Source organism: Drosophila persimilis, unplaced genomic scaffold (genome assembly GCF_003286085.1).
Source record: "Drosophila persimilis strain 14011-0111.01,24,50 unplaced genomic scaffold, DperRS2 tig00000124-arrow-pilon, whole genome shotgun sequence".
Taxonomy (NCBI): domain Eukaryota; kingdom Metazoa; phylum Arthropoda; class Insecta; order Diptera; family Drosophilidae; genus Drosophila; species Drosophila persimilis.
The window spans coordinates 5,838,384-5,863,888 of NW_020825294.1; the positions used below are offsets into that span (position 1 = coordinate 5,838,384).

At 38.1% G+C, this 25,505-nt stretch overlaps 1 protein-coding gene across 10 annotated transcripts; it reads right to left on the bottom strand.

Moving 5' to 3' along the window:
- Nucleotides 1-1,374: 1,374 nt before the first annotated feature.
- On the bottom strand, nucleotides 1,375-24,392 carry LOC6593464 (sodium/hydrogen exchanger 3). 10 transcript variants are annotated; one of them, XM_026987262.1, is made up of 19 exons: nucleotides 23,972-24,392; nucleotides 21,701-21,941; nucleotides 19,095-19,358; nucleotides 16,733-16,932; nucleotides 16,334-16,593; nucleotides 16,054-16,271; nucleotides 15,702-15,994; nucleotides 15,514-15,639; nucleotides 15,051-15,208; nucleotides 14,530-14,665; nucleotides 13,934-13,948; nucleotides 12,315-12,371; nucleotides 12,104-12,190; nucleotides 11,954-12,035; nucleotides 10,979-11,101; nucleotides 9,964-10,173; nucleotides 7,226-7,438; nucleotides 6,300-6,681; nucleotides 1,375-2,132 (listed from the first exon to the last, which is right to left on the bottom strand). In XM_026987262.1, the coding sequence occupies exons 1-19, from the start codon at nucleotides 24,374-24,376 to the stop codon at nucleotides 1,622-1,624; spliced, it is 3,981 nt and encodes a 1,326-aa protein (XP_026843063.1). In that variant the 5' UTR covers nucleotides 24,377-24,392; the 3' UTR covers nucleotides 1,375-1,621. The 10 variants fall into 10 exon arrangements, with proteins under 10 accessions (XP_026843063.1, XP_026843062.1, XP_026843064.1 ...); XM_026987261.1 differs by having other exon boundaries at nucleotides 10,979-11,071; nucleotides 15,021-15,208; XM_026987263.1 differs by lacking the exon at nucleotides 13,934-13,948 and having other exon boundaries at nucleotides 1,376-2,132; nucleotides 10,979-11,071.
- Nucleotides 24,393-25,505: the final 1,113 nt, after the last annotated feature.

The window sequence follows — 25,505 nt, forward strand, 5'->3', positions numbered from 1 at the left end:
GGAACTTAAGCAGATCTCTTTGTCTGTATCTCTATCTCAATTTCAATCTCAATCAAGACACGATCTGATCTAGCGTGCATATTCAGAAGGCAATTTCTTGGATAAAAAAAAACATAATACCAACTAATTGTATTGTAGGCAGACAATTAAATTATAGTTTGGTACAGGGCGCGTTGCACATGAATTACAAAATATACATACATATATATAGTATTTTATATTAGTAGGAGGTTCCATGTCATTCTTACTCCCTGTAGGAGTTCCACCCCAGATGTATACAGACGAAAATATTTGTTGGTAGGTAGGTTTCGTTCCCGATCCTGGTGATTGGCTGCTACTCGTGTATTTGTTTCTAGTTGGCTCTTTCTGATCTGCTCTGTTCTGTTCTATATACCTCAGCATATTGAATATTTAACTATGTATTTCTTAGTGATTACTTTACTTGGGTTTGAGCATCTAAATCTTCGTCATTCGCTTGCCCCAATCCTAGTCATACATACACTCAGTGTCCACACTCTTAAAAATCGTTCACAAAACACTCTCGCGTAATTTCTCGTAATTTTAGTTATCTTTATCATTATCGTTCGTAAATGTTTACAAAAATAATTTATAAATTACATAACTCTTGCCATTTAGCATTCCACTATTAGTTAATCGTTTTGTGTATATATTTATACATATTGTATAGTTTTGGGCCAACAGATCAGCCACTATCCCAAACGAAACGAAGTTACTAATGCACTAAACTTTTATTCCCAAAGAGTAATTCTTTAATTTGTAGTAACATCCCATCGATAATTCTTGGTATTGACTCTGCGGCTATACAGAAATAAGGTGTTACGCATAGAACTAAGGCTAAAATTGAACTAAACTCTGCGGATCACTAAATTCATATCGAACTAAGTGCGCGCTTAAGTACCGATCTGTGTCTGTACCTGTATCTGAATCAGAATTTACATAATTGTAGTAGTAGTACATTTTCGCTAAACTAAAACACAACGAAATCAACGTTTGTCAATGAACTTTGGCTACGCTTCGTTTAATTATTACACAATTCATATTCTTGCTATTTGGAACACATCAGCTGTAATCACTAAAGTATATAATATAAATATCGGTTCTATATATGTACTAAGTATGCATGTTCACGGTACAATAATTATAACAATTGCTCGAGACTAAACACTAAACACAAACTGGAAGTGTACCCACCTTTCGGGTATCTCCAAAGAATGAAAACCTTAAGAAGCGACTTAAACGAGGAAACAAGAATAAATCAATTTGTGGCTCAAATTTCGTTCTATGATATATACATTCCAATTTCATTAATTTTTCTTTTACTTTTCTTTATCTAATTTTCTGTCTGATTTGTTGTTTTTATTATTTATAAAGCTTTTTGTTTTAAACCGTTTTCGGGGAAACTATTTTGCAACGTTTTGTCAACTTTATGCTTAAAATTAATCCATATAAATGTATATCCCTTCATCATCATATCGTAGATTGCAGATTGCAGATTGCAGACCCCTAGTAGAACATCTCGTACTTGAACAGACTCCTCGAACGGCTAAGACGCCTCCTCCACATCGGCCACATCGGCCACATCGCCCTCGGTGCTTGACACTCAAATGATGCTCTCGTCGTTGTTCCGTGTCAGTCGAATGCTCGTCGTCGTCGTCTTGGTGGTGGGCTCTGAACCCGAGTCAGGACTCGATCCTAGTCGTCGACCCACATCGTGGTGCCGTGGCGTGGCCGGCGTTGTAAAGGTGGTGACCACAATATTCTCGTCGTCATACAAATCAAAATCCTCGTCCTCATCGTCATCCTCCTCCTCCTCATCAGAGTCCGAGTCGGTGTCCTCATAGTCCAGCAAGGCCGTGGTCACCTGGTTCTTTCTACCAGGCACACCCACTGCCGAGCCACCAACCGCTCCCGCGTTCATACGTCGGATCTGGGTGCGTGGCGTTGCCCCAAGGCGCGGCAGAAGAGGCTCCCGACCACTGTGCATGAGGCGCTCGCTGTTGGCTCCGTTGGCGGCTGTCAGAGGAGCACCCTCCCAGTCGTCGGTGTCCGCAGGCTCGCAGAGAGACTTCGAGTGTCCGTGTTGGTACGTTGATTCCTCGGGTATTGTGTCTCTGTTGTGGTGGTTGTGTTTTGTGTGCGGTTTTGTTGTTGTTGGTTTGTTGGTTGGTGTTGGAGGTGGTGACGGTCGATGGGTGGTGGATGATGTGAAGAGAAGGCGTAGAAAGTTAATGTCAAAGTTGTGATCAATTTTGGCTGATGAACTGATTTGGGGGTTTCAGGTTTTTGGGCTTTGATTTAGTAAATGTTGGGCATGAGTCTAAGTCTAATTATAGTACGAGTAGGGTTTTAAATAATTTCTAGTTGAAAAGAAACTTAAGACTTAATTTAAAAGCACAGAATAATAAAAGGTTGTTTAATAAATACATATTTATGTATATTTATTTTGAGCACTACAAAAAGCAAATTAAAATGGAACAGAAAATGGGAGTTCGGGTACAAGAGCAAGCGCAGAAGGAAGACGACGGTGTTTAAGGCACAGTATAGCAGTTACGATAGGGGTACTCTACAATTTACAATTATCTAAATTCTATCATAAATACAATACAATTTCTTAAGAGATTTATGTACATCATGAGAGAAGAACCAGTCTGTTCGGCGTCTATTTATCGATTTTTTTAAGAAATATCATCGTTAGTGATTAGCACAGTATGTTAGACTGCATTTGTTTTTAGTGGTTTTATTTAATGATTAGTTATTGTAGGAGTTAGTGGGTGTCAGATCACGTGTCCTCTACTTTTAGTAGAACGATTATAAGTTTTTGTCTAATACTTACACATAATTCGTGTGATTAAAGCCCATAACAGATACACTTTGGTTTTAGGTGTGTGTTTTTTGTTTTTAATTTTTCTACGGATGTTATCACAGGTGCTCGACTGTATAACAGTCTGGTGTCTGTGTGCATGGGTGTGTCTGGGTCTGTGTGTGTGCTATAGAACGGTTTTTGGGTGGATTTAGTGGATGCTGTGATTTAGCTAACGGAAAGTGCTTTGGCTTTGGCTCTACCTCTAGCTCTGTGCTCGGTTTCGGTTTTGGGCTATTCGGACTCAATTGACACGGCGCTAAAAATAATAATTTTTCATAAAATCGTTTACCAATTCATTGGCGTTCAATTATTTCTTATATTTCGACCTTAGTTTAGTTACTTGGTTTTTATTTATTTATTTATTTTTTTTTGTTGGGAATCATCACAAAACAAAGAAACACAGCAGCACAGCAGACAATCGTGTGAACATTTAGTTGAAGTAATTTCCTTCAGTGTCTTTTTGTTGGTTTGTTAATGGTTAAGAAATTGCATTGCATTTAGTTGGGGTTAGCTTTTTTTGGGGTGGGGATTAAGGCAAGGATTAGGTCGAAAGCTGGACGGGAATTCGGATACACAAGTTGTTTATAATTTATATACAAACAATGTTATACACATATTAGATTCAACACACAGAAACATATAAAACATACAGAGAAAGCGTGCAAATGAAAATTCTAAAATTGAAATCAAGAAATAAAATCAAACCTGTTAAAACTAGTATACAAGAGTATACGGGTATAAGAGTACTAGTATACGAGATGTAATAACGGTGAAACGGTTGAACAAAATTTTACGGCTATTATATAGACAGTTGACAGACTGCCATACAACATATATTCAGCTGAGCCAGTTTTGCACTGTTATACAACTGGTATACGACTAATCTGCAGCTGTTATACAATTGTAAAACAATTTTAGCTTCCGTGTAGCCGTTATACATAAAAGGTTATACGACTGTTATACAACTGTTATACGAAAATAAACTGAAATTAACACAATAGCACATTTTGGACTACCTCAGCAGCCCAGCATAATTTTTCGAAATCAGAAAGTGCATGGATGCAAAATAGATCGGATCCATCCAATTGAAACAACTTCCTATATATATATATATACATACAGAATATATACTATATACAGTGGGGATAAATTGAGGAGAAATTGGAGGGGGGCCAGCTTAGATCGGGAGGGGTGTATGTGTACGAGTGCTGTGATTGAAGCTTCTGCCAATTGCAAAGGGAATGGTGCCCCACAGAATCGATTAGATACATGTTTACCAATTCCATTTGGGATTAGATATTTGAGATGAGAAAGATTGCTATCAAAGTTCAGCCTACGGATAGAAGGGATATCTGACTGTTACTCTACAATGATATGCACTGATCTGTGGGCTTTATATACAGTATATAAAGATAGTGTTTGTTAGTATATATGTATGTAGTATATACTAGTATATGCGATAGTTAGACTGAGTCTCTCATGGTTCACAGAGACAGAAAATTCGATTAATGGCCGGTTTGGTTTGCGCTTTAGACATTTTGATATCATTACTATATCATTCGATTACTCATTACTTGGGATAGTAGTATGTGGCGCTACTCTCTGATGTGGTGGAGGTGGGCGTGGAGCTTGACGCGCTCCCTGTTGTGCTGTCTGTTGGATTGTTGGAGGTGTTGTTCTTGTTCTTGGAGGTGGATGTAGTTATTGTTGTTGTTGTTGATGGTGTTGTTGGAACTGTTGTTGTTGTTGTTGTTGTTGAAGTAGAAGGTCGAGTAGAAGTACAAGGAGGTGGAGGAGAAGGAGTTGCTGTGATCTTGGCTGATTCTAGTAAAGTAGCGGCTCCCGGACTAATATGCAAAATTCTACTGGGTCTGCGTCCAGTTACAATTAGTCTGTAAAATAATCATCAACGATAGATAGACACAGGACACAGCACACAGTTGCACAACAGCACAACACATACGCACACACATACAAATGTTTGTTTGGTTGTTGTTGGTGAGTGCGAGCAATATTTTTGGAAATTTTAATAGCAAATGTAATTAAAAAGTTTCAACAACTTTGCTATGCCTTCGCCGGAAGAACAGGGTGCAAAAAATACCATGGCAGTGGAAACACTTATGAATAGAATACAAAATAATTATGATTTATTTTGGGAACCCTCTGCGATATTTAAAAAAATAATTCAATACGAATTGCAGATTTTTTTTTTAAAAGACTTAAATTTTGTGTTTTTGTTTCACCAATGGAATAAATCTTGGCAAATAAAATTCTTTTCAATTCTTCCAACTCTATTAATTGGTCAACAATTTAGTTGGAATAAAAATATACATCTTGAGTATTCAAAAAAAAATCATTTGAATTTGCTCCTGGGAAATAAAAATGTATTTTAATGGGAAGTAGGCGATTTTCTCGTGGATTTGGGAATTGGAATTCTGTACATTTCTTCTAAAAAATAAAAAACAATAAAGCCATATAGGGAAAGGGTTGCTAACAATTTTATGGAACACAAATTAAAAATGTTCCTGAAGGCGAACCGTTATTTGCCTTTTTTGAGAAATTTAAAAAAATCAAAATTGAAAATTAGGTTTTTGAAATGAAAATGCTTTTGGTACACATTTTTTTTCGTTAAGGCACAAAATCAATTTAAAATACCAGAAAGTCTGAGCTTGATTTCTCCATGACAGAAAAAAACATTACAATGCTGGAAGAAGACGACTTAATACAATTTGGAAGGGGAAATTGAACAATTTCTGTAGTTTTTGATTTCAAATATTATTTTTAAACAACTTTTGGTTTGAAAAAGCGTAAAAAAATATTTAATTTTTTTTTTAAATCGGAAATAGAAAAATCATTAAAAACAATTTACAAAGTGCAGTCTTAAATTTTTAAAAATTGCATTGAAGCTATTACATGCTCCAAAGACAATGAATTTTAGGTTCTGCATGTTTAAAAAACACGAAAGTATTTGTTTAGTTCAGTCTTTTGATGTTTTATTTAATTAAATATTTACAGAAAAATCTACACAGATCTAATTGAAGCATAGAAAAATAAAGTGAAGCAAGCTACGGATTAATGTAAAAATGTAGACAAAAATCAAATTGGTTTAGGTATTAGTAAAGAAAGAATATTAAGAAGCTAAAAGAAATATACAAGCGCCATAGTAAAACAAAATCGTACTGAAATGGGTCCCACAATGCGGAATAGTATAATCAGTTAAGACATTCTTTTTGTTTCCAATTAAAACACACATATAAGACCCATTTTAAACGATATCAGCCATGATATTATACAAAACAAGACAGTTGATGAGATATATGTATGTACAATGTACATATCTACACAAAATCAATGGAACAACACAGACATATTCGTGAATATTTGGTGTCTGACCAAAAAGAAGAGTGGAACTTACCCGGTGAGCTCCAGCATGGAGCCGCGACGGACATTTCGCCGATGGCTGGCGGTGACTGGAAACGGGCCGGAGTGTCCATCCGGACCCAGTTGGTGGTGGGGGACCATGCCACCGCTGGCGCCGCCGCCCAGTGAACCCGACGATATCGACTGGGAGCGCTTGTCCAGGCGCGGATTGTGCATGGACGTGGAGGGGGCTGTGCTTAGGGCCGCACCTGGGGGACACATCATGGTAGACGAAGGCACAACCATGGGATCACCGCTGGCAGTGGCGTCCACGGCACCGGTGCTGCCGATGCCAATGCTGCCGCCCTTGGAACTGGAACTCTCACGCCGAAAGAGACCTATGACGGACTTGGGCTGTTTAGGCTTGTTTATACCACCTTTTTGTTGGGTCAGTTCGGATCAGTTTTTGGATCGGTTTCGGATCAGTTTTACAACGAGTTTTTACATGGTGTGGTGGCAAGTGTAGGTGTTTTTTTTTTTTGGTGGTGGTGTGGAGCGTGGAAGTGGGGCAACAGTTACCGAAGGAAAACAATGCGGGAAAAGAGAGAAAGAAAAAACAAAGTTAAGGAAAAATCACATGAAAAATCAACAAATACATTAAACACACAAAAACTAGGGTGGTGTAATGGATTTTTCTTTCCGATTTCAGTAGAATTTTTGATGGTGCTTTTAAAGGAAACAAGTAAACCATATATATACACACGTACTGATAGATAGGACCGATATATACAGATCTGATTCGAGGAATAGCAGCCTCCTTGTAAAAGCCAATTTACAATCAAATCAAATGAGGACATAAGAAGAACGACCCCTCAATAACCGTTTGGTCTTTAGTTTTCAGTTTTCAGATTTGTGTATGTATTCCCCCCATTAAGAGATTCCCGGAAGGATCGTTTAAAGATCTATTACTTTATACATTACCTAGGAATGTTGCGCTTGGAGAATTGTAGGCCAAGTACTCCTTGTTCGAGGCCCAGGCGGGAAACTCGTTCTGCTGCACTGCATCCGTGCATTCTTCCCCGCCGCGCTTCCACGGCAGCTGCGATTCGGTGGCCGTGGGCGTGGCCACGCGTCGTTCTCCATCCGATTCGCGGGACAGATTCCGATCCTCCTCGGGTATGGGATGTTCGGCCACTAGATCACAAAAGAAAAGGCGGTGAAAAATGCAAATAGGTTTCGAAGTCGGACAGATCTATTGGGAAGTCTTTGCTCGGGCATGCAGCATACAGTTTATACACTGCATCGATCGCATTTAGAGATTTTTTTCTGTTTTGGGTGGTCCAATTCGATCGGTAGATATATCGTTCAATGGAATCGAAACAAAAGCGCAGTTGATGGGAGGAGGAACACGAGTCACATGGGTTTAAAAGACAAACAAAGTGCGCCGAACTTAGGTACAAGAAGTAAATAATAATATATCGAATAAAATTATAAGAATTCCCTATAACAAACAGAGTTTCGAAACCACCACTAAAACATATGGAACAATCTTCAATAGTAAAATATTTCTATTTTGTCAATTTATATGCTTCTGAACTGCGATATTTCTCATCCAAGATTTGATTTAAATCAATAAATGCTTTCAAGATATCAATTTAAAGTTCCCTACTATTAATAGAGTTTTATTTTTTGATCTATCTATCCATAAAAAGGGAAATCACATGAATTTCCGATACCCAAGGCGATATGGATAGGTCTGTCTGTCCGTATGTCTGTTTATCAGTTCTCACCTTGTTCGAAGCGACTATAAAGAAAATACATTTGAAGATACAATAAATCAGTAAACGCAGGATCAAAAAAAAATGATCACATCTACTCGATTGCAGAAAAACGTCGCGATTGGTTAATTTGTATAGCCAGAACGAATAAAATACGTAGAAGCACACCTATCGTTTGGCTCTTTGAACACCTGGCTTTCGGACACTATCAATGCATATTTTAAGTCAGATTAAGTTTCAATATATATATGTACATTGTACATATATGTATGTAGAAACGGACTAATGGCTGTTTTAGTTTTGCAGTACGTGTTCCTCTTTATGATTGTGATTTGGTTTTCTTGGAAAACATCACATACAAAAATAAACTAAATTAGTGGTCAATCAATTTTGCTGGTATAACAAAAACATGATTTAGGACCCGATCTCTACACTAACTATAAATACAACACAGCACATTAAGATCTACCTACACTGTCCCAAAGGAAATAATCACATAAGGACCTGTTCACTTTACCCCAAGTATCCATTAAATTTACCTAACTCCATTTTTAAATAAAAATTAAATTAATACTAAAAAAGTAAAAAATAAGCAAGAAATTTCGTCATGCACAAAAATGCCATGCTTTGCTTTGATGGTTCTTCTTTTTTCAGTTTAGTTCTTTTTTCATTTTAAAAGTGTTTTTAAAATTATTATTTTTTTGGTAAGAATTTGCAGATAAAATGCATGAAATTTGGGCTTTTGGCAAAAGGCAACTTTCAATTTCATTCGTGGTCTAGAATTTACTACCAATCAATCAATCGAGTTTCAATCAATGGAAATTGCCGCTACAAGAAATTTTACAATTTTATGTTAGCGACGCACGAAACACAATGGTAATGACAGCTATTTTGAGATGGGTTTCTGGACTACATCTAAGTAACACTTAACATGGGTTACAATTTCCGATAACAAATCAAAGGATTAGAATGTACTGAAGTTAAACGAAAATAAAAGGTACAGATTAGGCACTAAATATAAATCGTTAAACTCAATCAAAAATAGTTATCAAATCGCGCAAAGTGCTGAGCACAGATGTAAAAGATGCCGTACTAAGCTCGTGGCACTATATAAACGAGCATTGGATACATGACTGGCATTATACGAGTATTATAGGAATTATGAGTCGAGTTGAGTTTAAAGTACACATAATGTTGGTAATGTACGAATGTATTTTGTGTGTGTATTTTTAGTTGAATGGTAGATACGCTTTGGATATATCAAAACTGGTAAGGAAATACATTCTGTTTCGGAAAAAAGCGGAAGATTTGGTCTATAAAGAATGCTATAAAGAATATTCGAATAGATATACGTACAATACGTATCAATTCTGGAACAAGTTTAGTTATAGTTATGAAGGAATTCCTGATATATTACATCAGGTAAGTGGCATAATTTTGTTTAATAGAAGGAATTATATGAAATATCGTTACGAATAATCACAGTTTGCAAGCTTCAATATCTTATTCCATACTGTCTGATTACTTCCTGATCATTTCTTAGCTCTAAGGCATATTATGGGTATATTTTCATTGTAGAAGGAACATTTACATACATATGTACATATATCCCTAAATTAAAGGAATGTATTTCTTTGGATTTGGGATCTAAAGAGTACAGTATATTGTACAAGAAGGAAAATGTACATTAAAATATCTTTCAGGAATGGAATCTATACAGGATCTTCCCTTACTTCCGTTCACTACTGATTCATGAATGATATACAAGGATAACTCTAATGTAATAAGGAACTATATATCTAAGCATGTTTGATGAGCGAGAGGAGTGCATGACTTATGCTGTTCTATACAGCATTCAATGTTTATTCGGTTTGTTTCAAAATTCGGTATGGATTGATGATGATCTGGTTCTGAATCTGAATCTGGATGATAATCTTTTACCAATGCTCTGGTATGAACGATCCCGTCGCCAGGGCAATATCAATTCAGCCGCTGTGGGTCCAACTGGATCCGGCGAGTCTAACTCGGAGTCGGGATCATCGGCCTTCGGGGCATAATGCTGTACGACGATGCGCGCCTTGGAGGCATCAAAACCGGGCAGGTTTTGTATATGTGCTATCAGGGAATTGTTATTCGCGCGATCCGAGTCAGCTAATCGTGTGTATCGATTTACATATTGATATATATATTTTTTGCAACATGTTTTTTGCGCCCAGCAATAGATTTTTTGCAACAGGTTTGTGTTTTCGAAATAATTTGGGAAGGCATAAAACAAGAAAAAAAATATATAGAAAGTTCGTTGTTATAGCTTTTATTAGGTGATTTTCATTTAAAACTGTAGGAGGATAAACACATATGCACAATAAAAATAAAAACAAAAAAAAAACAAGGAAAATGGAAAATGAAATCATCAAAAGGGCTAGCAGAACTTTCTCCAATGGGGAAACAAAACAAATTGCAATAATCTTTGGTTGAAATGAATGGCTTAATCAAAAAATCAATCATATATATTTACCTACGTAAACCTTGTGCTACTTTACTCAAACTATTCGATTGGATAGGTGTGTTTTAATCGTAGTATCGTTTATGTACAAAAACTGTTTAAAACCTTTTGAAGATTTCTTTCATTTTTTCACAACAGAAAACAGAAAATATTATTTAAAATTATGGCATTTTTGTGTGAACAAAACAAAAAACATAGGGTCGAGTCGAACAAGGATAAACAAGGTAAATATCAGATATCGCCATATGACTGCTGATAGAAAAAACGACGTTGGTTCACAGTAAGGAGGAAAGGAAGTGTCGAAACAGTGTCGATATAGAGACAGAGGCTATGTGTCACAGCGCCTCTCAACTCAAAAGATTAGTAACGAAATCAAAGTTAAGTATTCAAGAAATATGGAAGTATATATACGATCGTTCGTATACTTTATATAGATCGTTAAACATTACTTACGTGATGATTTGGCTGTGAAGGTCAGGCCGTCATCCCAATCGTCGCTGGCGCCAACAACATTGATCTCGTTCGGATTCTGTTGGCTCTCCTCGGCTGTTTCATTAAGTACATTGTTAATATAGTCTTTTGAATGTTTTCAGTTCGGGTTAAACATAATAAATGAGGGCACAGGCAGAGGCAGTAGTGTGGAGTGTGTTTATGCAGTTTTAGTTACAGATTTTTTGGTTTTTTTTTTTCGGCCAATTGTGTGTGTAGGATTGGGTGTTTGCAGCATCATTTTGGATGGTTGGAAAGGCAATGCAGGGAAGAAAGAGAATATTTTGGGATGGGAAAATCAATTAGTTGCCAATTTTTCGGAAAATTATTTAAAATATATGTCACATAAAATGAAAATGGTACGAGTATGGGTATAAGTATTGGGGGAGAGCTTGTAAGGTTTTTATCTTTGATTTAAACCAACGAAACCAAAACCCTGCGTCATGAATACGCAATGTATTTTGTTTTTGTAGTTGTAAAGCATTACAGCATTAGATTAGAGGTGCAAACCTCAATTGGGTTCAAAGACTTGCCCAATGCTTATTTTAACCTTAGAAAAACTCCCTTTCATGCACAAACTTTTAATTAAGAAAATAAATTATATAAATCGTTTTTAGCAGGGTGTTTCAATAAAAAAGAAGGAATATGACTTTCTAGATATGGACAGCGCTTGATTATTTTTTAATTTATTACAAATATTTTCAGTTTCAAGGCTGTGTAAAACTAAAGAAGATAAATCTACATGAGATTTTTTTCTACGAAAAACTTTTGATCTGGGAACAGAGAGATCTGCTCCGATTTAATTAGTTTGTTTGTTTGTTGCTGATTTGATATCGTTTCATTTACCTATTTCTAATCTACGATATTTGTTAAGTGAATTGTGAGAATGTCTTTTTCTGTAAGATTTTTTTCGTGAATGGTTTGAACTCGAACTCGTACCATTGGAGAGCTGCTTGGTGGTGCCGTTCTGTTGGAAATCATGGAACGACACATGATTCTGCTTCACATTCTCCTTGGGTTCCTGCGAGGTGCAAAAGAATATCCATTAATATGTGCTAAACAATATATAATTTATACGCATTTACTAACCTTATTGTTAGCACCACGTTTGCTGCGCTTGTGATGTTTGCGGTCATTGAACATCCTTCGGAAATTCATTTGCATTTTGTAATTGACCTGAAAGAGAGAGGGTTTCCCATGAGCTGTCCTTCCGTATAAGTGATCCAGAAATTGGAAACGCAATATAATTTGTTGTGTGTGTTCTGATTGCTTTCTTGCTGATGAGACAACCGCGACTCACCTGTGTGGACAAATCTCTGTCATCTACTGCGTGTCGGCTATAACTAAGACGACGGTGCTGTAAGAACATTGATGGAATGCAAATTAGGTTTCGAAATCATAAAAATGCCAGGCAACGAAGTGATGTAGTTAGACAAAGTTTTTCAGTTGCAATTAAGGACAAGTATATATAGTATTGTAGATATATATGTATGTATATATAAAGTACGATTAATTTGTCTGGATAACTAGCAGAAACATGAACGGAGCAAGTGTAAAACGACTTTCCATAACATTTGTACAGCTTATGAGTAGAGATTAACATAGATCGAGTGCTTGTGTCTAGTACGGACTAACATTTTTGTGGCTCTTCGGCTAACCGAAGTCTAGTTTTTCTAGGATATATATTGTAAGTACTATATATATGAGAGAGCACAACAATTATTGGACAGACAACATGTATATTGGATGGTGTGTATATTTAGTTTTTGTTGGAATAAAGTGTAAAAGAATTTAATGCAAATATAACAAACTAAAGTGCTTAGAAAGGGTAGTTCTGAAGAGGGGAAAACAAAAGAAAGCCAAGGGGGGAGCTAAGCATTAAGAGAGTAGGGAAAAAGCTACAAAATCATATCAAAAAGATTTTAATAAATATATTTCAGGACAAAAAAACTAAGATTTAGGTTGAATATTCTAAAAGAAAGTTAAATTACTTAAGGAAATTTGTGTTCGAGTATTTTTGTAAGTGTCAACATTAACTTTTACGATACGAAACATTTACATTAGATATTTATATATTACTTTATTTAAAAGAATTCTTTGTGTGATCTGTTATTCTTTTCTACAGTTTTGGAAATATAATACATTTCATTTCTTCCCCTATTTTTTGGAGACTTTTGGGAAATGCTTTTGAATGTGTTCACTTATCGCAAAGCTCCAACTTTTTGGAATCCTAAAAATTTGGAAGTATGATTGCTGGTCTCATTTTTCCAAAACGTGTGAGGATACAGAGAATTCTATCCTTTTATTTTTTATAAGTTAGAAATATAATATGTTAAGGGGTAGAAACTATCAATCTTAAACTGGTATATTTTGGTATATTCTCTGTTTTATGGTCTCTACACGATATTCATGTTGTTGTTTTTTTTTTTTAATTTATGGGATTGTCTTGCAGATGACATGTATTTTGTTTTTGCATTCTCGGCCATTCTGTTTTTCACATTGGGAGCCAATGCCCAACGACACATGGCATATGAGTGCATACACGGCATGTATATCCTAATAAAATAATCAATCATATTCCCCTGTCTATTCGAAATTTCTATTTGCTTTTCAGGTAATGCATATTAATGGGCGGATTTAAGCATTGCCTTTTGTTAATTAAATAATTCAATTAATAGTATGAGATCATATTAGAGAACACCAATTAGAGAACATTTAGAAAAGTAGATTACGAGATTAAAGTTTTTGTTGGTTGCAATCAAAGAGATACAGAGACACACACAGCACAGAAGGAACGTGTAACACTTAACAAAGTTTTTGAGTTTCATAGTTAATCCGAAACGAAGTTTATATCAAAAATCAATCAAGAAACAGATCAAATCAAATAGAACTAAAACCAATTAACCAATTTATTCGTACCATTTGTATTGAGGCCTTTATCGAAAATATATATCGACAATAAATCGATAGTTTATCGAAATGTATTATTATTATTTTTGGGTTTATTTTTTATAAGCACACGAAAGCGGATTTTGGATTTATTTTGCAACCGTTGTCGAGAAGTTGATGTTGAGTAATCGAAACAACGGGAGAGAAATTAAATAAACGATTAATCACAAATATATCTATAGATGTATATAATATATAGTATATATGTATATAGTCGGCGGATTGAGGCTATATAGAGCTAGAAAGCATAGAGTGTCTCAAAAACTAAATGCCCAAAAGTACAAAGAACAGAAAAGCCGAAGGTGAAGAAGTTACAGTAGACCTCTTGGCATATAGAGATGCTTCAGTGAATAACTAGCAGAGATACAGATAGACAGAGAGAGAGAGAACGAAGAAGTGGTGACAGATAGATTGACAGATAGAGTCAAAAACTCTTTGGGCTGGTGGTGTGCTAAACTTTTACGCTATATAGAAAATCCAACCAAAAGAAAAGTGACTGCAAAATTGAGGAACGAAACTGAAAAAAATGGATATTCTAATCGATTCCGTTTTCGAATAATACATACCCTTCTATAAGGCTTCAGCTCTTCGGCCAACAGATGATGGATCCTGGCATCAGTCAGATCCTTCTTGGATGGATTATAGTCCAGCTCAGCCATGTCCAGGTTTCGACATGTATTGTCTAGATTTGTTAGACTGGGACTGCAAAAGCACACCATGACATTAATATATGTTATCAATATAATAACAAGACAAGCTAGAGATCAGTTCTAAAAGTTTCAAGAAGAGTAAATCATACGAGTGGTTAAACGAATTTCAGATCAACAGATCTATATATAGACGTGTAGTAATGTTGTTGGGTTTTGGTTTGGTTAGTGGCCGGATTAAATAGAACTAAAGTTTTGTGCAGAGTTTCATGCTACTTCTACAACAGATAGATTTGAGTTTCAGTTCGTACTGCATGCAGATCGATCGTTAGATCGATTGGTGTGAATACAGACATATCATATTGAGAGCATCGGCTTAGCGTGCCGGATTCAATCCAAAATTCGTTTACCATGTGGTATATATGGTTGGCGGTGCCCACCTGACACCAATATAGTTATTGGTATAGTTCCTAAACAAAGCGCTCATCGACTCGGTGCCAGTCATTTGGCCAATTGTGGAGGGATTTCGTCGCATCACCTCCATGGCATCGCGCATCGTTAGCTTCGAGTACGTCTCAATGATCTTCGGTTCGGCTCCCTGAAGGTGTAAGGAAGGTGGAAAGGAATGGATATATTTGAGTATTTTAATCCCTCAAAAGGATTACAAATAATAATTCGCTTAACACTAAGCCTCTGCATCGCCTTCGTACAGACGTCGAAGGTTTATGGTCGTCGTCCTTCGGTCTATAGGCTTTGGCTTATTCCTATTCAAATGCTTCTCATAGTTTTGCATGGGTATATGATCCAATAGATGCAATTCATGCACTTCCTGTGTGGCAGGATTCAGGGGATGTGTTTTGTTTTATCCTCAGCTTTTGTTTCCTACGAACAACCAAATCTCACCTTCAGATCCCTTATAATCAGTGGGCGTATAAAGCGATTGTCGAAACGCTTGAATTTATCACGCACATTATAGTTGCCCGTCTTGCCCACAATATCCTCAATGCCTGCCATCAAATGATCCATAAACTGGAACGCAAAAGTCAACAATAAGTCTCAAAATATCTATTACTGCTATAAAGAAGCATTACCCTCTCGTGTATACGCTCATTCATGGTGGGTTTACGCTTATTTGCACGCTTCACATTCAGTATGCTGACCAGCGGCTTGATGGTGATGCCTTGCAGGAAGACGGTAAAGTAGATCACAGCTATGGTGGTGGTCACAAACATGTTCTTCTGCTTGACCACGTTCTCATCGACCAGTAGGACCAGGGCAAAGGCCACAGCGCCACGCAGGCCGCCATACGACATCACGAACTGGTCCACACGCGACAGCTTGTGCAGACGGAAGCGATTGGCAATGGCTGTCAGAAGGATGACACCTAAAAGAAGGAGAGTTCAATATGCATTTGGTGCGCAAATAAACCATAGATATACCCACCTAACACCCGAAACACAGAGCAGAAGGTAATGGTTAGGACCACAAACCATGTATTCCATACATGCATATTGTTGACCGTGGCTACGCCTAGGAACATAAAGATAATGGTCTCCGCCGAACTGGATAACATCTTTAAAGCATATTTCACGGTTGTGTGCGACTTTTGGGATATATTCGACTCTACGTAGTTCTTCATTGTAATCCCACAGAAGGTAATCCTTTGGAAATAAAAGACATTTGAATGATATATCACACATTTCATGCTATATTTTATACTTACGCCAATATGCCACTCATATGAAAGATTTCCGCATTCAGATATGCCAGATAGGCCATCACAAAGATGAATATGGGTTCAATTACACGCACATGATCCGTGAAACGTGTCACCAGACCCGTCAGGAAGCCCCAAATGACGCCTATAGCTGTGCCACCCAGGGCCACAATGAAGAAGGAACCGCAACCACTAAATATATCCTGGGGTATCACATTGTCCAAGCCAATGGTCGTGTAACCCTCCATCATGTGGTACATGACAACCTGTACGGGGAGAGGGAGGAGCAGAATGGAAAACCAAGTTAAGCTGTTGCATCCATTAAGCATGTCAAGCGGCTGTTGACTTAATTGACTCGACATCCGTGGACCATCCATCCGTCAATCAATAACGTTCTTTGCTTACCGTAACGGCATCGTTCAGCAGGGACTCGCCAAAGACAACAATGTACAGGATCTCATTGACGTGTATCTCCTCGAATACGGCCAGCACAGCCACCGGATCCACGGCGGATATCAGCGAGGTAAACAGGAAGATATCCATCAGTCCAGGCGTCTGGCTCTCCCCATAGATGCCGGTCAATCCGCAGGCATACAGTGCACCGCCTGCATAGAGAGAAATCAGAAAAAAGTTGAGGATGAGAGGATGCCTTCACGTAATTTATTTTCTAGCCCATCAATTCCTGGGACTTAATTAGAGATTGTCTCCACCCATTGCAGGGCCAATAGAGTGCAGTTCGTGTGTGACATTGACATTGAACTACTACTTGTACGAGTAGTATCTCGAAGTTACTCAAGTCAATTGATAGACGAGCTCTTCCGCCAGTAATTTAATTTGTAACTACGCAAAATGATTGTTTGCTATGGCTATTTGTTCAATGTTCTTAAGTGGACAGATACGGATACTCGAGAAGGTGATATACAATGGCAGCTACTATATTTGAGCTCTTTCAGAGGTGTTTAGTTGATGTTCTTCCAAGAATTCGATGAATGGAATGCTACAGAGATGAGCTACCGTTGTGGTCAGCAATTTGAGAGGTGGAAACGGGGTCACCAATAAGCATTTTGTTGTACATCAAATATACGACTATATGTACTTAAACTCTATTGATTTAATTGGATTCCTAGAAGTTTGCCTTATTATGATGCTGATTTCAGGCCTAAGCCTACAAAACGACAGAGAGGAACTGCTGTATGACGCGACACGCTTGTTTACTTTTTATTGTTGTACCCACTATCGATATTTGTCGGTTTAGACACTCTTGATTTCGAAGTTTAATTATATTTAAAGATATTTGAAATTCCTTACGTAATCATTCTACAACTCTTCGACGGCACTGTGGTGGGCTTATGTTCAACTTTACAATAATACTGGATGTCCAGAGTTCGAGTCTTACTCATTTATTCAGGGCTTAAAACATTCCCTAAACAAATACCAGAAAGTGTTCCTTATTTATCTTACAAATATTTCTATATCCCCTTTAATACTTCCTACATTAAAAGCTCAACTTCATAGAGAACATAACACTCTTCGAGAGCCCTAAAATAATCTAGTTTTTCCCAGATACGATAAAATAGTTTGAATATCAGAATGAAGCTTAAGCTCCCAACTGAATAAATGATTCATGAAATGGGAATTTTTCAAATGAAGTGCGATAGACACTCGCACTCGTTCGCGTATATTCACTGTGATGTTCTCGCTCGCATTCGTATGTAATCCAATTTGCTAAACATAAGTAATTGCCATCTAGGGCTGGGTATGTGGTAAGGGTAAGGGTAAGGGTAAGGGTAAGGGTATGGGGATCGGGTTGTTGAATGGTATTGTTTGAGGCAACTCAAGCGTGTATCCCCCGGCATCCGTTTTGGCGGTGTCGGTCGTTCATCTAACTGGCGTCTGTCCACTCCCCCTTTGTATCACTTGAAACATTGTTTGCTATCCACATCAATCGCATGTTTTGTTACACTTTGTGTAAATCACATCTAAGCGCTCTTCTCGTTACAAGCTATATCCAATGCCACGCCTCCTCCCCTGACTGTCATTTGTCTGTCTGGCAATGTCTGTTCGCGTGCCACAAAATTTATACAGGGCGGAGAATCGAATCATTCATACATTGTCTCGTCGCAGCTTTGTTTCAATCATCTCCATTCACATGATTCATGATTTACTTTGCTCATCTGTATCATGTGTCTAATTGGTGGCTGTGTCTATAGCTGGGGTGTTACCTGCCACCTTTTTTGTCACCTTTTTTTGTCTAATTGTCTAACTTGTTGACCAAAATGGTTATTTTGTTTGTGTTTCTAATTGTCGGCCGGATTTTGTTGTTTCAATATACAACAATTTTATTTGAGAGGTGCGTCAATATTGTACATTTCACAGGACATTCGGTTTGAGGGGTTCTATGATTGCTAAGCACTTTTTAAATCGGGGTCACCAATAGCTCTAGGCTCAGAAATTTAAATACAATTTTATATGAAAAAGATTTAGTTGAATATCCCAATTATTGATTATTTTGTAGGAGCTGAGCAACCAACCCAGCCCCTCGATGACCACACTTTCCACAACCAAAACAAACACGACATTAAACCCACAAATTAAATACATCCATTGACCGATAGTGCCAGTAGTTGATGGACATAGATGGATGGGATTACGGAGAGCATGGAACACAGCCATCTACCCGCCACCTTTATTTATCAAGCCATCAACTATAGGACAAAGAAAGAACGCTATCTGGATCATGTTTCAGTCTGAGACCCACCCCACTCACCGATTGTGGCTATATTGAAGATGGTTCCGACAACGGCCATCAGTAGGATGGTTCCGAGGTTGTCGAAGAACAATCGATTGGGCATAAAGTACCCCGCATCTAGGATAATCGGTGGCAGCATATAGAAGAAGAACGTGTTGGGGGTCAACGGAGAGACGGCCACATCGGTGCAGAAATACAGGACTACTCCGATGACCACGCCCACGACAATCAGTAGACATGATTCCGGAAATATTAGATGCAGTTTGGGCGTCATATGGAAACCTGAAAGTGTGAAAAAATAAAATAAGGAAATATGAAAATTATTACCAAAACATAAACAGGCAGTTGTGCAACGCAATTGATGGTGGATACACATATATGTACATATATATAAATATATTTGGAGGCATGGGGCAGTCGGGTATGCAAAACTATTTCCATTAATTACGAAACGCTAAAGTTTTCTATCTGCTGTTGGGTTTTCTGTCTGTGTGGCGGCGGCTATAAAAGCCAAACCACATTTCCATTTCAATGATGGAAAATTTGCATGCAATTTGTAGCAGAACGCTTTTCTTTATCCTGTGGGCTATGTTAACCTTTAACCTATCTAGGAGTACATATTCTTTATTGCCTTTACTAGTCTGTTTTCTTATCCCTTACAATTCGAGTTCAAGGGCAAATAAGAAAAGAAGCGAGCCAGTGAGCCAATACTGAATCATCGTTCCTATAAAATGAACCTATATGATGTATGTATTCGTATATATAAATACTATTGAAAGTCTCACTGGGAGAGAGCTATTGGTGGAAAGAACAGTCTAGGGAAAGTCATTAATAACTGAAGTTTTGCATAGTTCCAAGGCTAGTTTGATTCCCATATAATTCAATTATTCTATTGGGTAAGAAATGCTTTCTTTCTCTTTGTTTTAAAAAAAGAGCAATCGGAAGTAAGACGCATGATATATTGGCGGGAGATGTTTTATTTAGAAAAACTAATCAGTTGGCAGGCGGATCGATCTGGAAATGTCCCACCTATCCGTTCTTCTGTCTGTCTGTCTATTCGTTTGAAGGTTTCTCTGTCTTTACGCTCACAAGAACACCTACATACTCGTCGATCTCGCAGACCATCACAGCTTAGGCTACCACATTTGCTAGAGATTCTAAAATTACTCAAAAAATAATCTAGTTTATGGTAGATTTCTGCATAGAAAACATTTTTGGTTCCATTAACAGGAAGTAAACGCAGATAGCCATTTGCTATAAATGTGTTATGCCTCGTATTGCCATCTATTTTTGGTCTCCTGAGGGTCCTTGGCCGCTTATTCAATTTCAGAAGCTGCAGCATAAGCGATTTCCCACTTGAAAATATAAATTGAAATGGAAACACGCCCAAAACGGCCAGGCGTCCTTGATGGCGGAAATGGATTTTCTCGCTTGGCTTTCGACAAGGTTTAGGGCCAGGGCCATGGCCAGGACCACCGACAGAGATATAAACGCATATGTCCAGAGCCTGACATTGAATGCATATTGAGGAAAAAGAGGCCTCCAAAAATATGTGCAAGTCTCAAGAGAGTGCCGGCCGAATCGTTTAAATTATTGATGCAACCTCGGGGCCAGTTGTTGCTCTGGGGCAGGGCCAAGGTCAAGGCCCCGCTTGTGGCACAACAAACGTGTGGGCTGCCGCCTGATGATGGCTGGACGCCATCAGCTTATGCAACGTCCTTCGGCCAGGACACAGACACGCGCGCCCCGACTTGCCGTAAATCTGCATGAACGAAGGCATCGCGTTGCTAGGAATTACATAAACCATATTGATTTTGTCCTGGCAGCAGCAACAGCAGCAGCAGGAAAGGAAAATCACGCCCACACTTGAGCAGGAAAAAGGCTTACGGCAGCTGGAAAAACGTACATTTCCATGATAATCCAATGGGGGATTTTTCACCTAATTGGCATGCAATTCAAAAGAACTGCAGCACCACACCCCACTTTCAAGTACTTTCAGAGCGTGTATCCCAATCTTTTCAGTTGAGGGCTTAGTATCCTTATCTTTATCTTTATAATGTATTTTCATGAAAACAAAAGTTGCTTTTCACTTGAAACATTGCGTCATGTGCGTCATGGGATTCATAAAAATATTATAAATAATTGCAAATATTTGCTACTGCGTCTGGCAGTGGAAGACCATCTCTCGTGGGGATTGAGATTGCCGCCACACTTTTCACTAGGATTGCACTTGCGATCTTGAGATGATTTTATTTTGGACAGGGCTTAAGTACAGCAAACGATAAGGGTGATATTTTTTAAAATAAAAGTCTTACTGGGAGACAGATGATGGTGGCAAGAGAGATCGCGAGGCTGTGGCACCTGTCTTTGAGTTCTATATATTCCGTATGACTTAATGTTCATGTTACTAGTAAAAGTCTCTCTCATCCCTTAATAATCCCTAAGTTTCCACTGTTGCTAAAATTTTCAAACCACTGCATATCTTTACCTTGAGATAAATTCATTTCTCATAATCGAAAGGACATAAGGACAAGATAAAACCTAAAGAAAAAATCGAATTCTATGTGCTGTGAACCCTTCTACTACTTCTACCAATTTTGACTGTGTAAATGCCTTTTACTTACCGATTTTGGCTATACTAGCCGAGAGTATCCACACTCCAATGATGAACGGTGTCTTGACATGACCAAAGTCAACCTGGGAGAGCGGATACCGCTCTATCTTCTGATGTTCTCCACCTCCACCATCTTCTTCGTCTGCTTTCATCTCCAAGACAGTCGGCTCCTCCAGGGATTCCGCCCGTGGTGCTTTCACAGGCGGCGCTGTGGCATCTTCGCCTCCTGCTGTCGCTGCTGTCTCTGCCAGCTGTGGATACACAATGATTCAGATATTGGGGGGAGTTTATAACTGGCCAACAAAAACCAACATCAAATATTTGACAGGGCATTTAATGTGAGGAAAATCAGGTCCAGAATAAACATAAATCAAGTGAGGATTAACCATGGCGAGCACGGCGGAGCACTCGGCTTTAGCCGTGAGTTTGGGTAACGTTTAGCAGCACGCCAACGGAAAATTACAATCATTTTCATTAATGGACCGCCCGAACGCCGAACAGAACTCTGAATTTTCGTGAATGAATAGAACCGAAACCTAATGTCTATGCATAAATTACGGCATTCAGGCCGCTGAAAATGTTGATCTAGGTCAGTGAGTGAGCGAGTCTTAACAAGAAGGCTAGCCATCTATGGAATCTCGTATGGGGATATGTCACACAGATTCAATGAATATCGCACTAGGGTATACAGAATTAAGGTTAATCATTTGGCCTGCAAATGAAAGTTGTTTGAGAGATACACAGATACATATATGCGAGTATCTCTTCAACTTCAATGCGTAGATGACGTCAAGAAACTTTGCTAATTAATGGTTGGCTTCTCGCAATGTGGTTTAGTGGGTTTCAACAAATCGAATTTCAATTGTCAATGTCTATTTATAGAGCCATAAGGGCAATAAGGAAATGTTTGCCACTACGATAGAGCTAGACAGAGAGACAAATCGATGTGAAGTCTCACTGGAATAGAGCTGGACAGACAGACAGATAAATGTGACGTCAATCGATCAAAAGGGGGCTTACGATAAGGTACTCCTTAGCTATCTCCCAGTCATGTGAGCTATTGAAAGCTGTCATCCCCTAGAAGACAAGCGCAGAAATAGTTTGGCGATTTATCTCTCAGAAAAATTGATGGAAAACTTACAAACCCATCAAAATAAATTTTCCATGAATCGTATTATCTTTTTTTCTATTTGCGTATTGAAGTATTTATACATATAGACACATCGCACAATTCCATCTCCCACTCCTCCCCATTGACATGTTTATGAGCTAATTTAACAGACGGAAAACGGCATGAAGCGAGTATTGTGTAAATATTTTGTCAGTTTTTGTAGACTCAAATGCACTTCAATGATAACCAATCATCAACTGCAAATTGCAATTGCATTCGGAGTGGAATTTCTCATCTCTAGATCTATTCTGTCGAATTGTCATCAAAAATATTTTCCCATCATCAAAACATTGCGGCGTCTTTCATTCGGACATCACTAATTGGCTTTATTACCGTGCCTTTTTTATGATATTCGGGAGGGACTGCCAACTGGTTGTAGATTGACTCTCTTTTTTAAATCTTAGAGACTATAGGAGCTAGTGCAACCAGATTTCGTATGCAGAATGGCATCTATGGCATCCACAATTTTGAAAAAATGCCAAGACTGTAAAGGCAGAATCATTAAGAATAAACATATCTTCCCGGTTGCAAAAGCACTTTACGATCGGAACATTATTATAGCCAGAATGAACAAAATTAGCAGAAGCGCACCTCTGGTTGGGCTCTTTGAACACCTGGCTTTCGGACACTATAAATGCTAGAGCAATGAGCTTTGGAATCCATATTACTATTTACCCTAAATGCTATTCTAAACATTCAGATTTGTTATAAGTACATGTTTCTTTGGTTATTTACTAACTAAACTTCGAAATTGTGTATTTGAACAGCTTTAAATCTATGTACTTAAATGTTACAAGCATTAGAATACCTGGTATTCCCATTACTTCTCAATTTAAGCGTATATAAAGAACTTTAAAGCTTTCAAAAGAAAGTTCTCTATTCCCAAGCACATGCTTTTCTCAACTCCGGATATAATATTTATCCGATCGTAATGATTTTTGGATAATGGCTTATATATTTTGCCTACCAAAACTACAGCTAAATCGTTAAATTAGTAAATGTGGTATTTAAGTTCCATCAGTTTTTAAAAGACACGATATCAATAGTTTTTCCTCTACACCGACTAAACATTTTCCTCTCCCACCGAAACAGTGTGCAATTTGTACTCACATTTACTTGGGTGACAGCGTCTCCATCGCCTGCAGAGGCCACGCCCACACTGGCACTGGTGTTGGGGCGTGCCAGAGCGGTGCCCGCCAGCAGACAGAAGATGGCGCAAAGGACCAGCATCCTTCGGTCCAAAAGGCCGCCACCACCACCACTGCAGTGTGGCATCCGTCGCCTCCTCTGATTTAATGTGCTGCAGGTAGTTCTCATCGGTGGTTGTTCATTATTTGTTGGATCAGCTAATTCTATCCGGTGCCTGTGTCTGGCTGTGGTTTCATCTCTAATCTCTATAGCACCATTCAAGGGACCTTCCCTTCTGCTGCTCCAGCAGGCGCGTCTGGCCAGATTCATTTGCTGTTGCAGTGCTGGCGTGGCACTGTCATAGTCCTGTTCCGTAAGGCTGGTCATTGTGTTGCCACCTTAAGGATATCCTGTGGGTTTCTGGGGGGTTGCTTCCAGGCTCAATTGGGCTACTCCATAGGCATAGGCATAGGTTCTTGGTTACTCCTTAAAGCCTCCTTCTTGTTCGCTTAGTTTCTGCAAGGAAAGAGTTAACAAATATTGAATTATTTTTTTGGATTTTTTCTTAATTTTTGTTATCACTCCCTTACACACGCCGGTCGACCGACCTTCCACAATAACCAATCGAAACTGGATTGAACCCACACATTTCACTAACCATGAAGACTGTGTGCATCATCTACAGATCATCTGTAGATCTATTGGTGTTTACTCAGTCGAAAATCCATGCCATAATTCACACTTTAATCGATCGACTTTAGAGTCCCTTTCTTATCAGGTGAAGCTCTCTTTTTGGCTTTTTTGAAGCAGGTGCAAACACAAATGTGCTAAAATCTAAAGCTGAAATACCAATCCAATCTGTGGCTGCGGCACGTGATTTTCCACAATTTCCGAGCCAGCACCCACACACAATCGAGTACAACCCGATTCGAGTAGGTGTGTAATATATAGCGGCGGATCAATCATTCACACTTGATAATGATGGAATCTTTTACATACAGTGTTTCGAAGGTCAATGTAATAAATATTTTGGGTTTGTTTTCGTTTTTTAGTTTTTATAGATTTTTGTATGAATCAGAAAGGGAAATAATTGAAATAATTCTGAATTGATTATTTTTGGTGAGGGATTTGTTTTCTATAGTGTCTAGCGCACAAAATCGTATTGATCAGAAGTTTAAAAGCTTTTAGGAAGATATTGGGGCAATTTCAGAGTGGATTTCGATTCGAATTACGATTAAGGTTCATCATGGACCAGATTTAATTATAATAAATTTCTAGGAAAGTATCTATATTTATATTTTTCATTAACGTAATCCCTAGAACCATCTACAACATTCGTCCATTTGTAAATGATTTTGAAACCCAGGTTTAGCTGAAACTCGTAATCATTCGATCAAAGTTAAATACTAATAGCTCTTGTTTATTTCCAACGTTAATTTGATATTAAATCCAGTGGCTATTGTTAGCCCTTCTGATTAACATAATTCACATATAAAAATTAGCAAAGATTTGGCAA

What these genes read in the sequence shown, in the direction of transcription:
- LOC6593464 (XM_026987262.1), bottom strand. Translation starts at nt 24,376, where the DNA reads ATGACCAGCCTTACGGAACAGGACTATGACAGTGCCACGCCAGCACTG. An exon ending in CATATGAGTGGCATATTGGC is followed by an intron (nt 16,272 to 16,333) that starts GTAAGTATAAAA and finishes TTATTTCCAAAG; the next exon opens with GATTACCTTCTGTGGGATTA. An exon ending in CTTCACAGCCAAATCATCAC is followed by an intron (nt 10,174 to 10,978) that starts GTAAGTAATGTT and finishes ACACACGATTAG; the next exon opens with CTGACTCGGATCGCGCGAAT.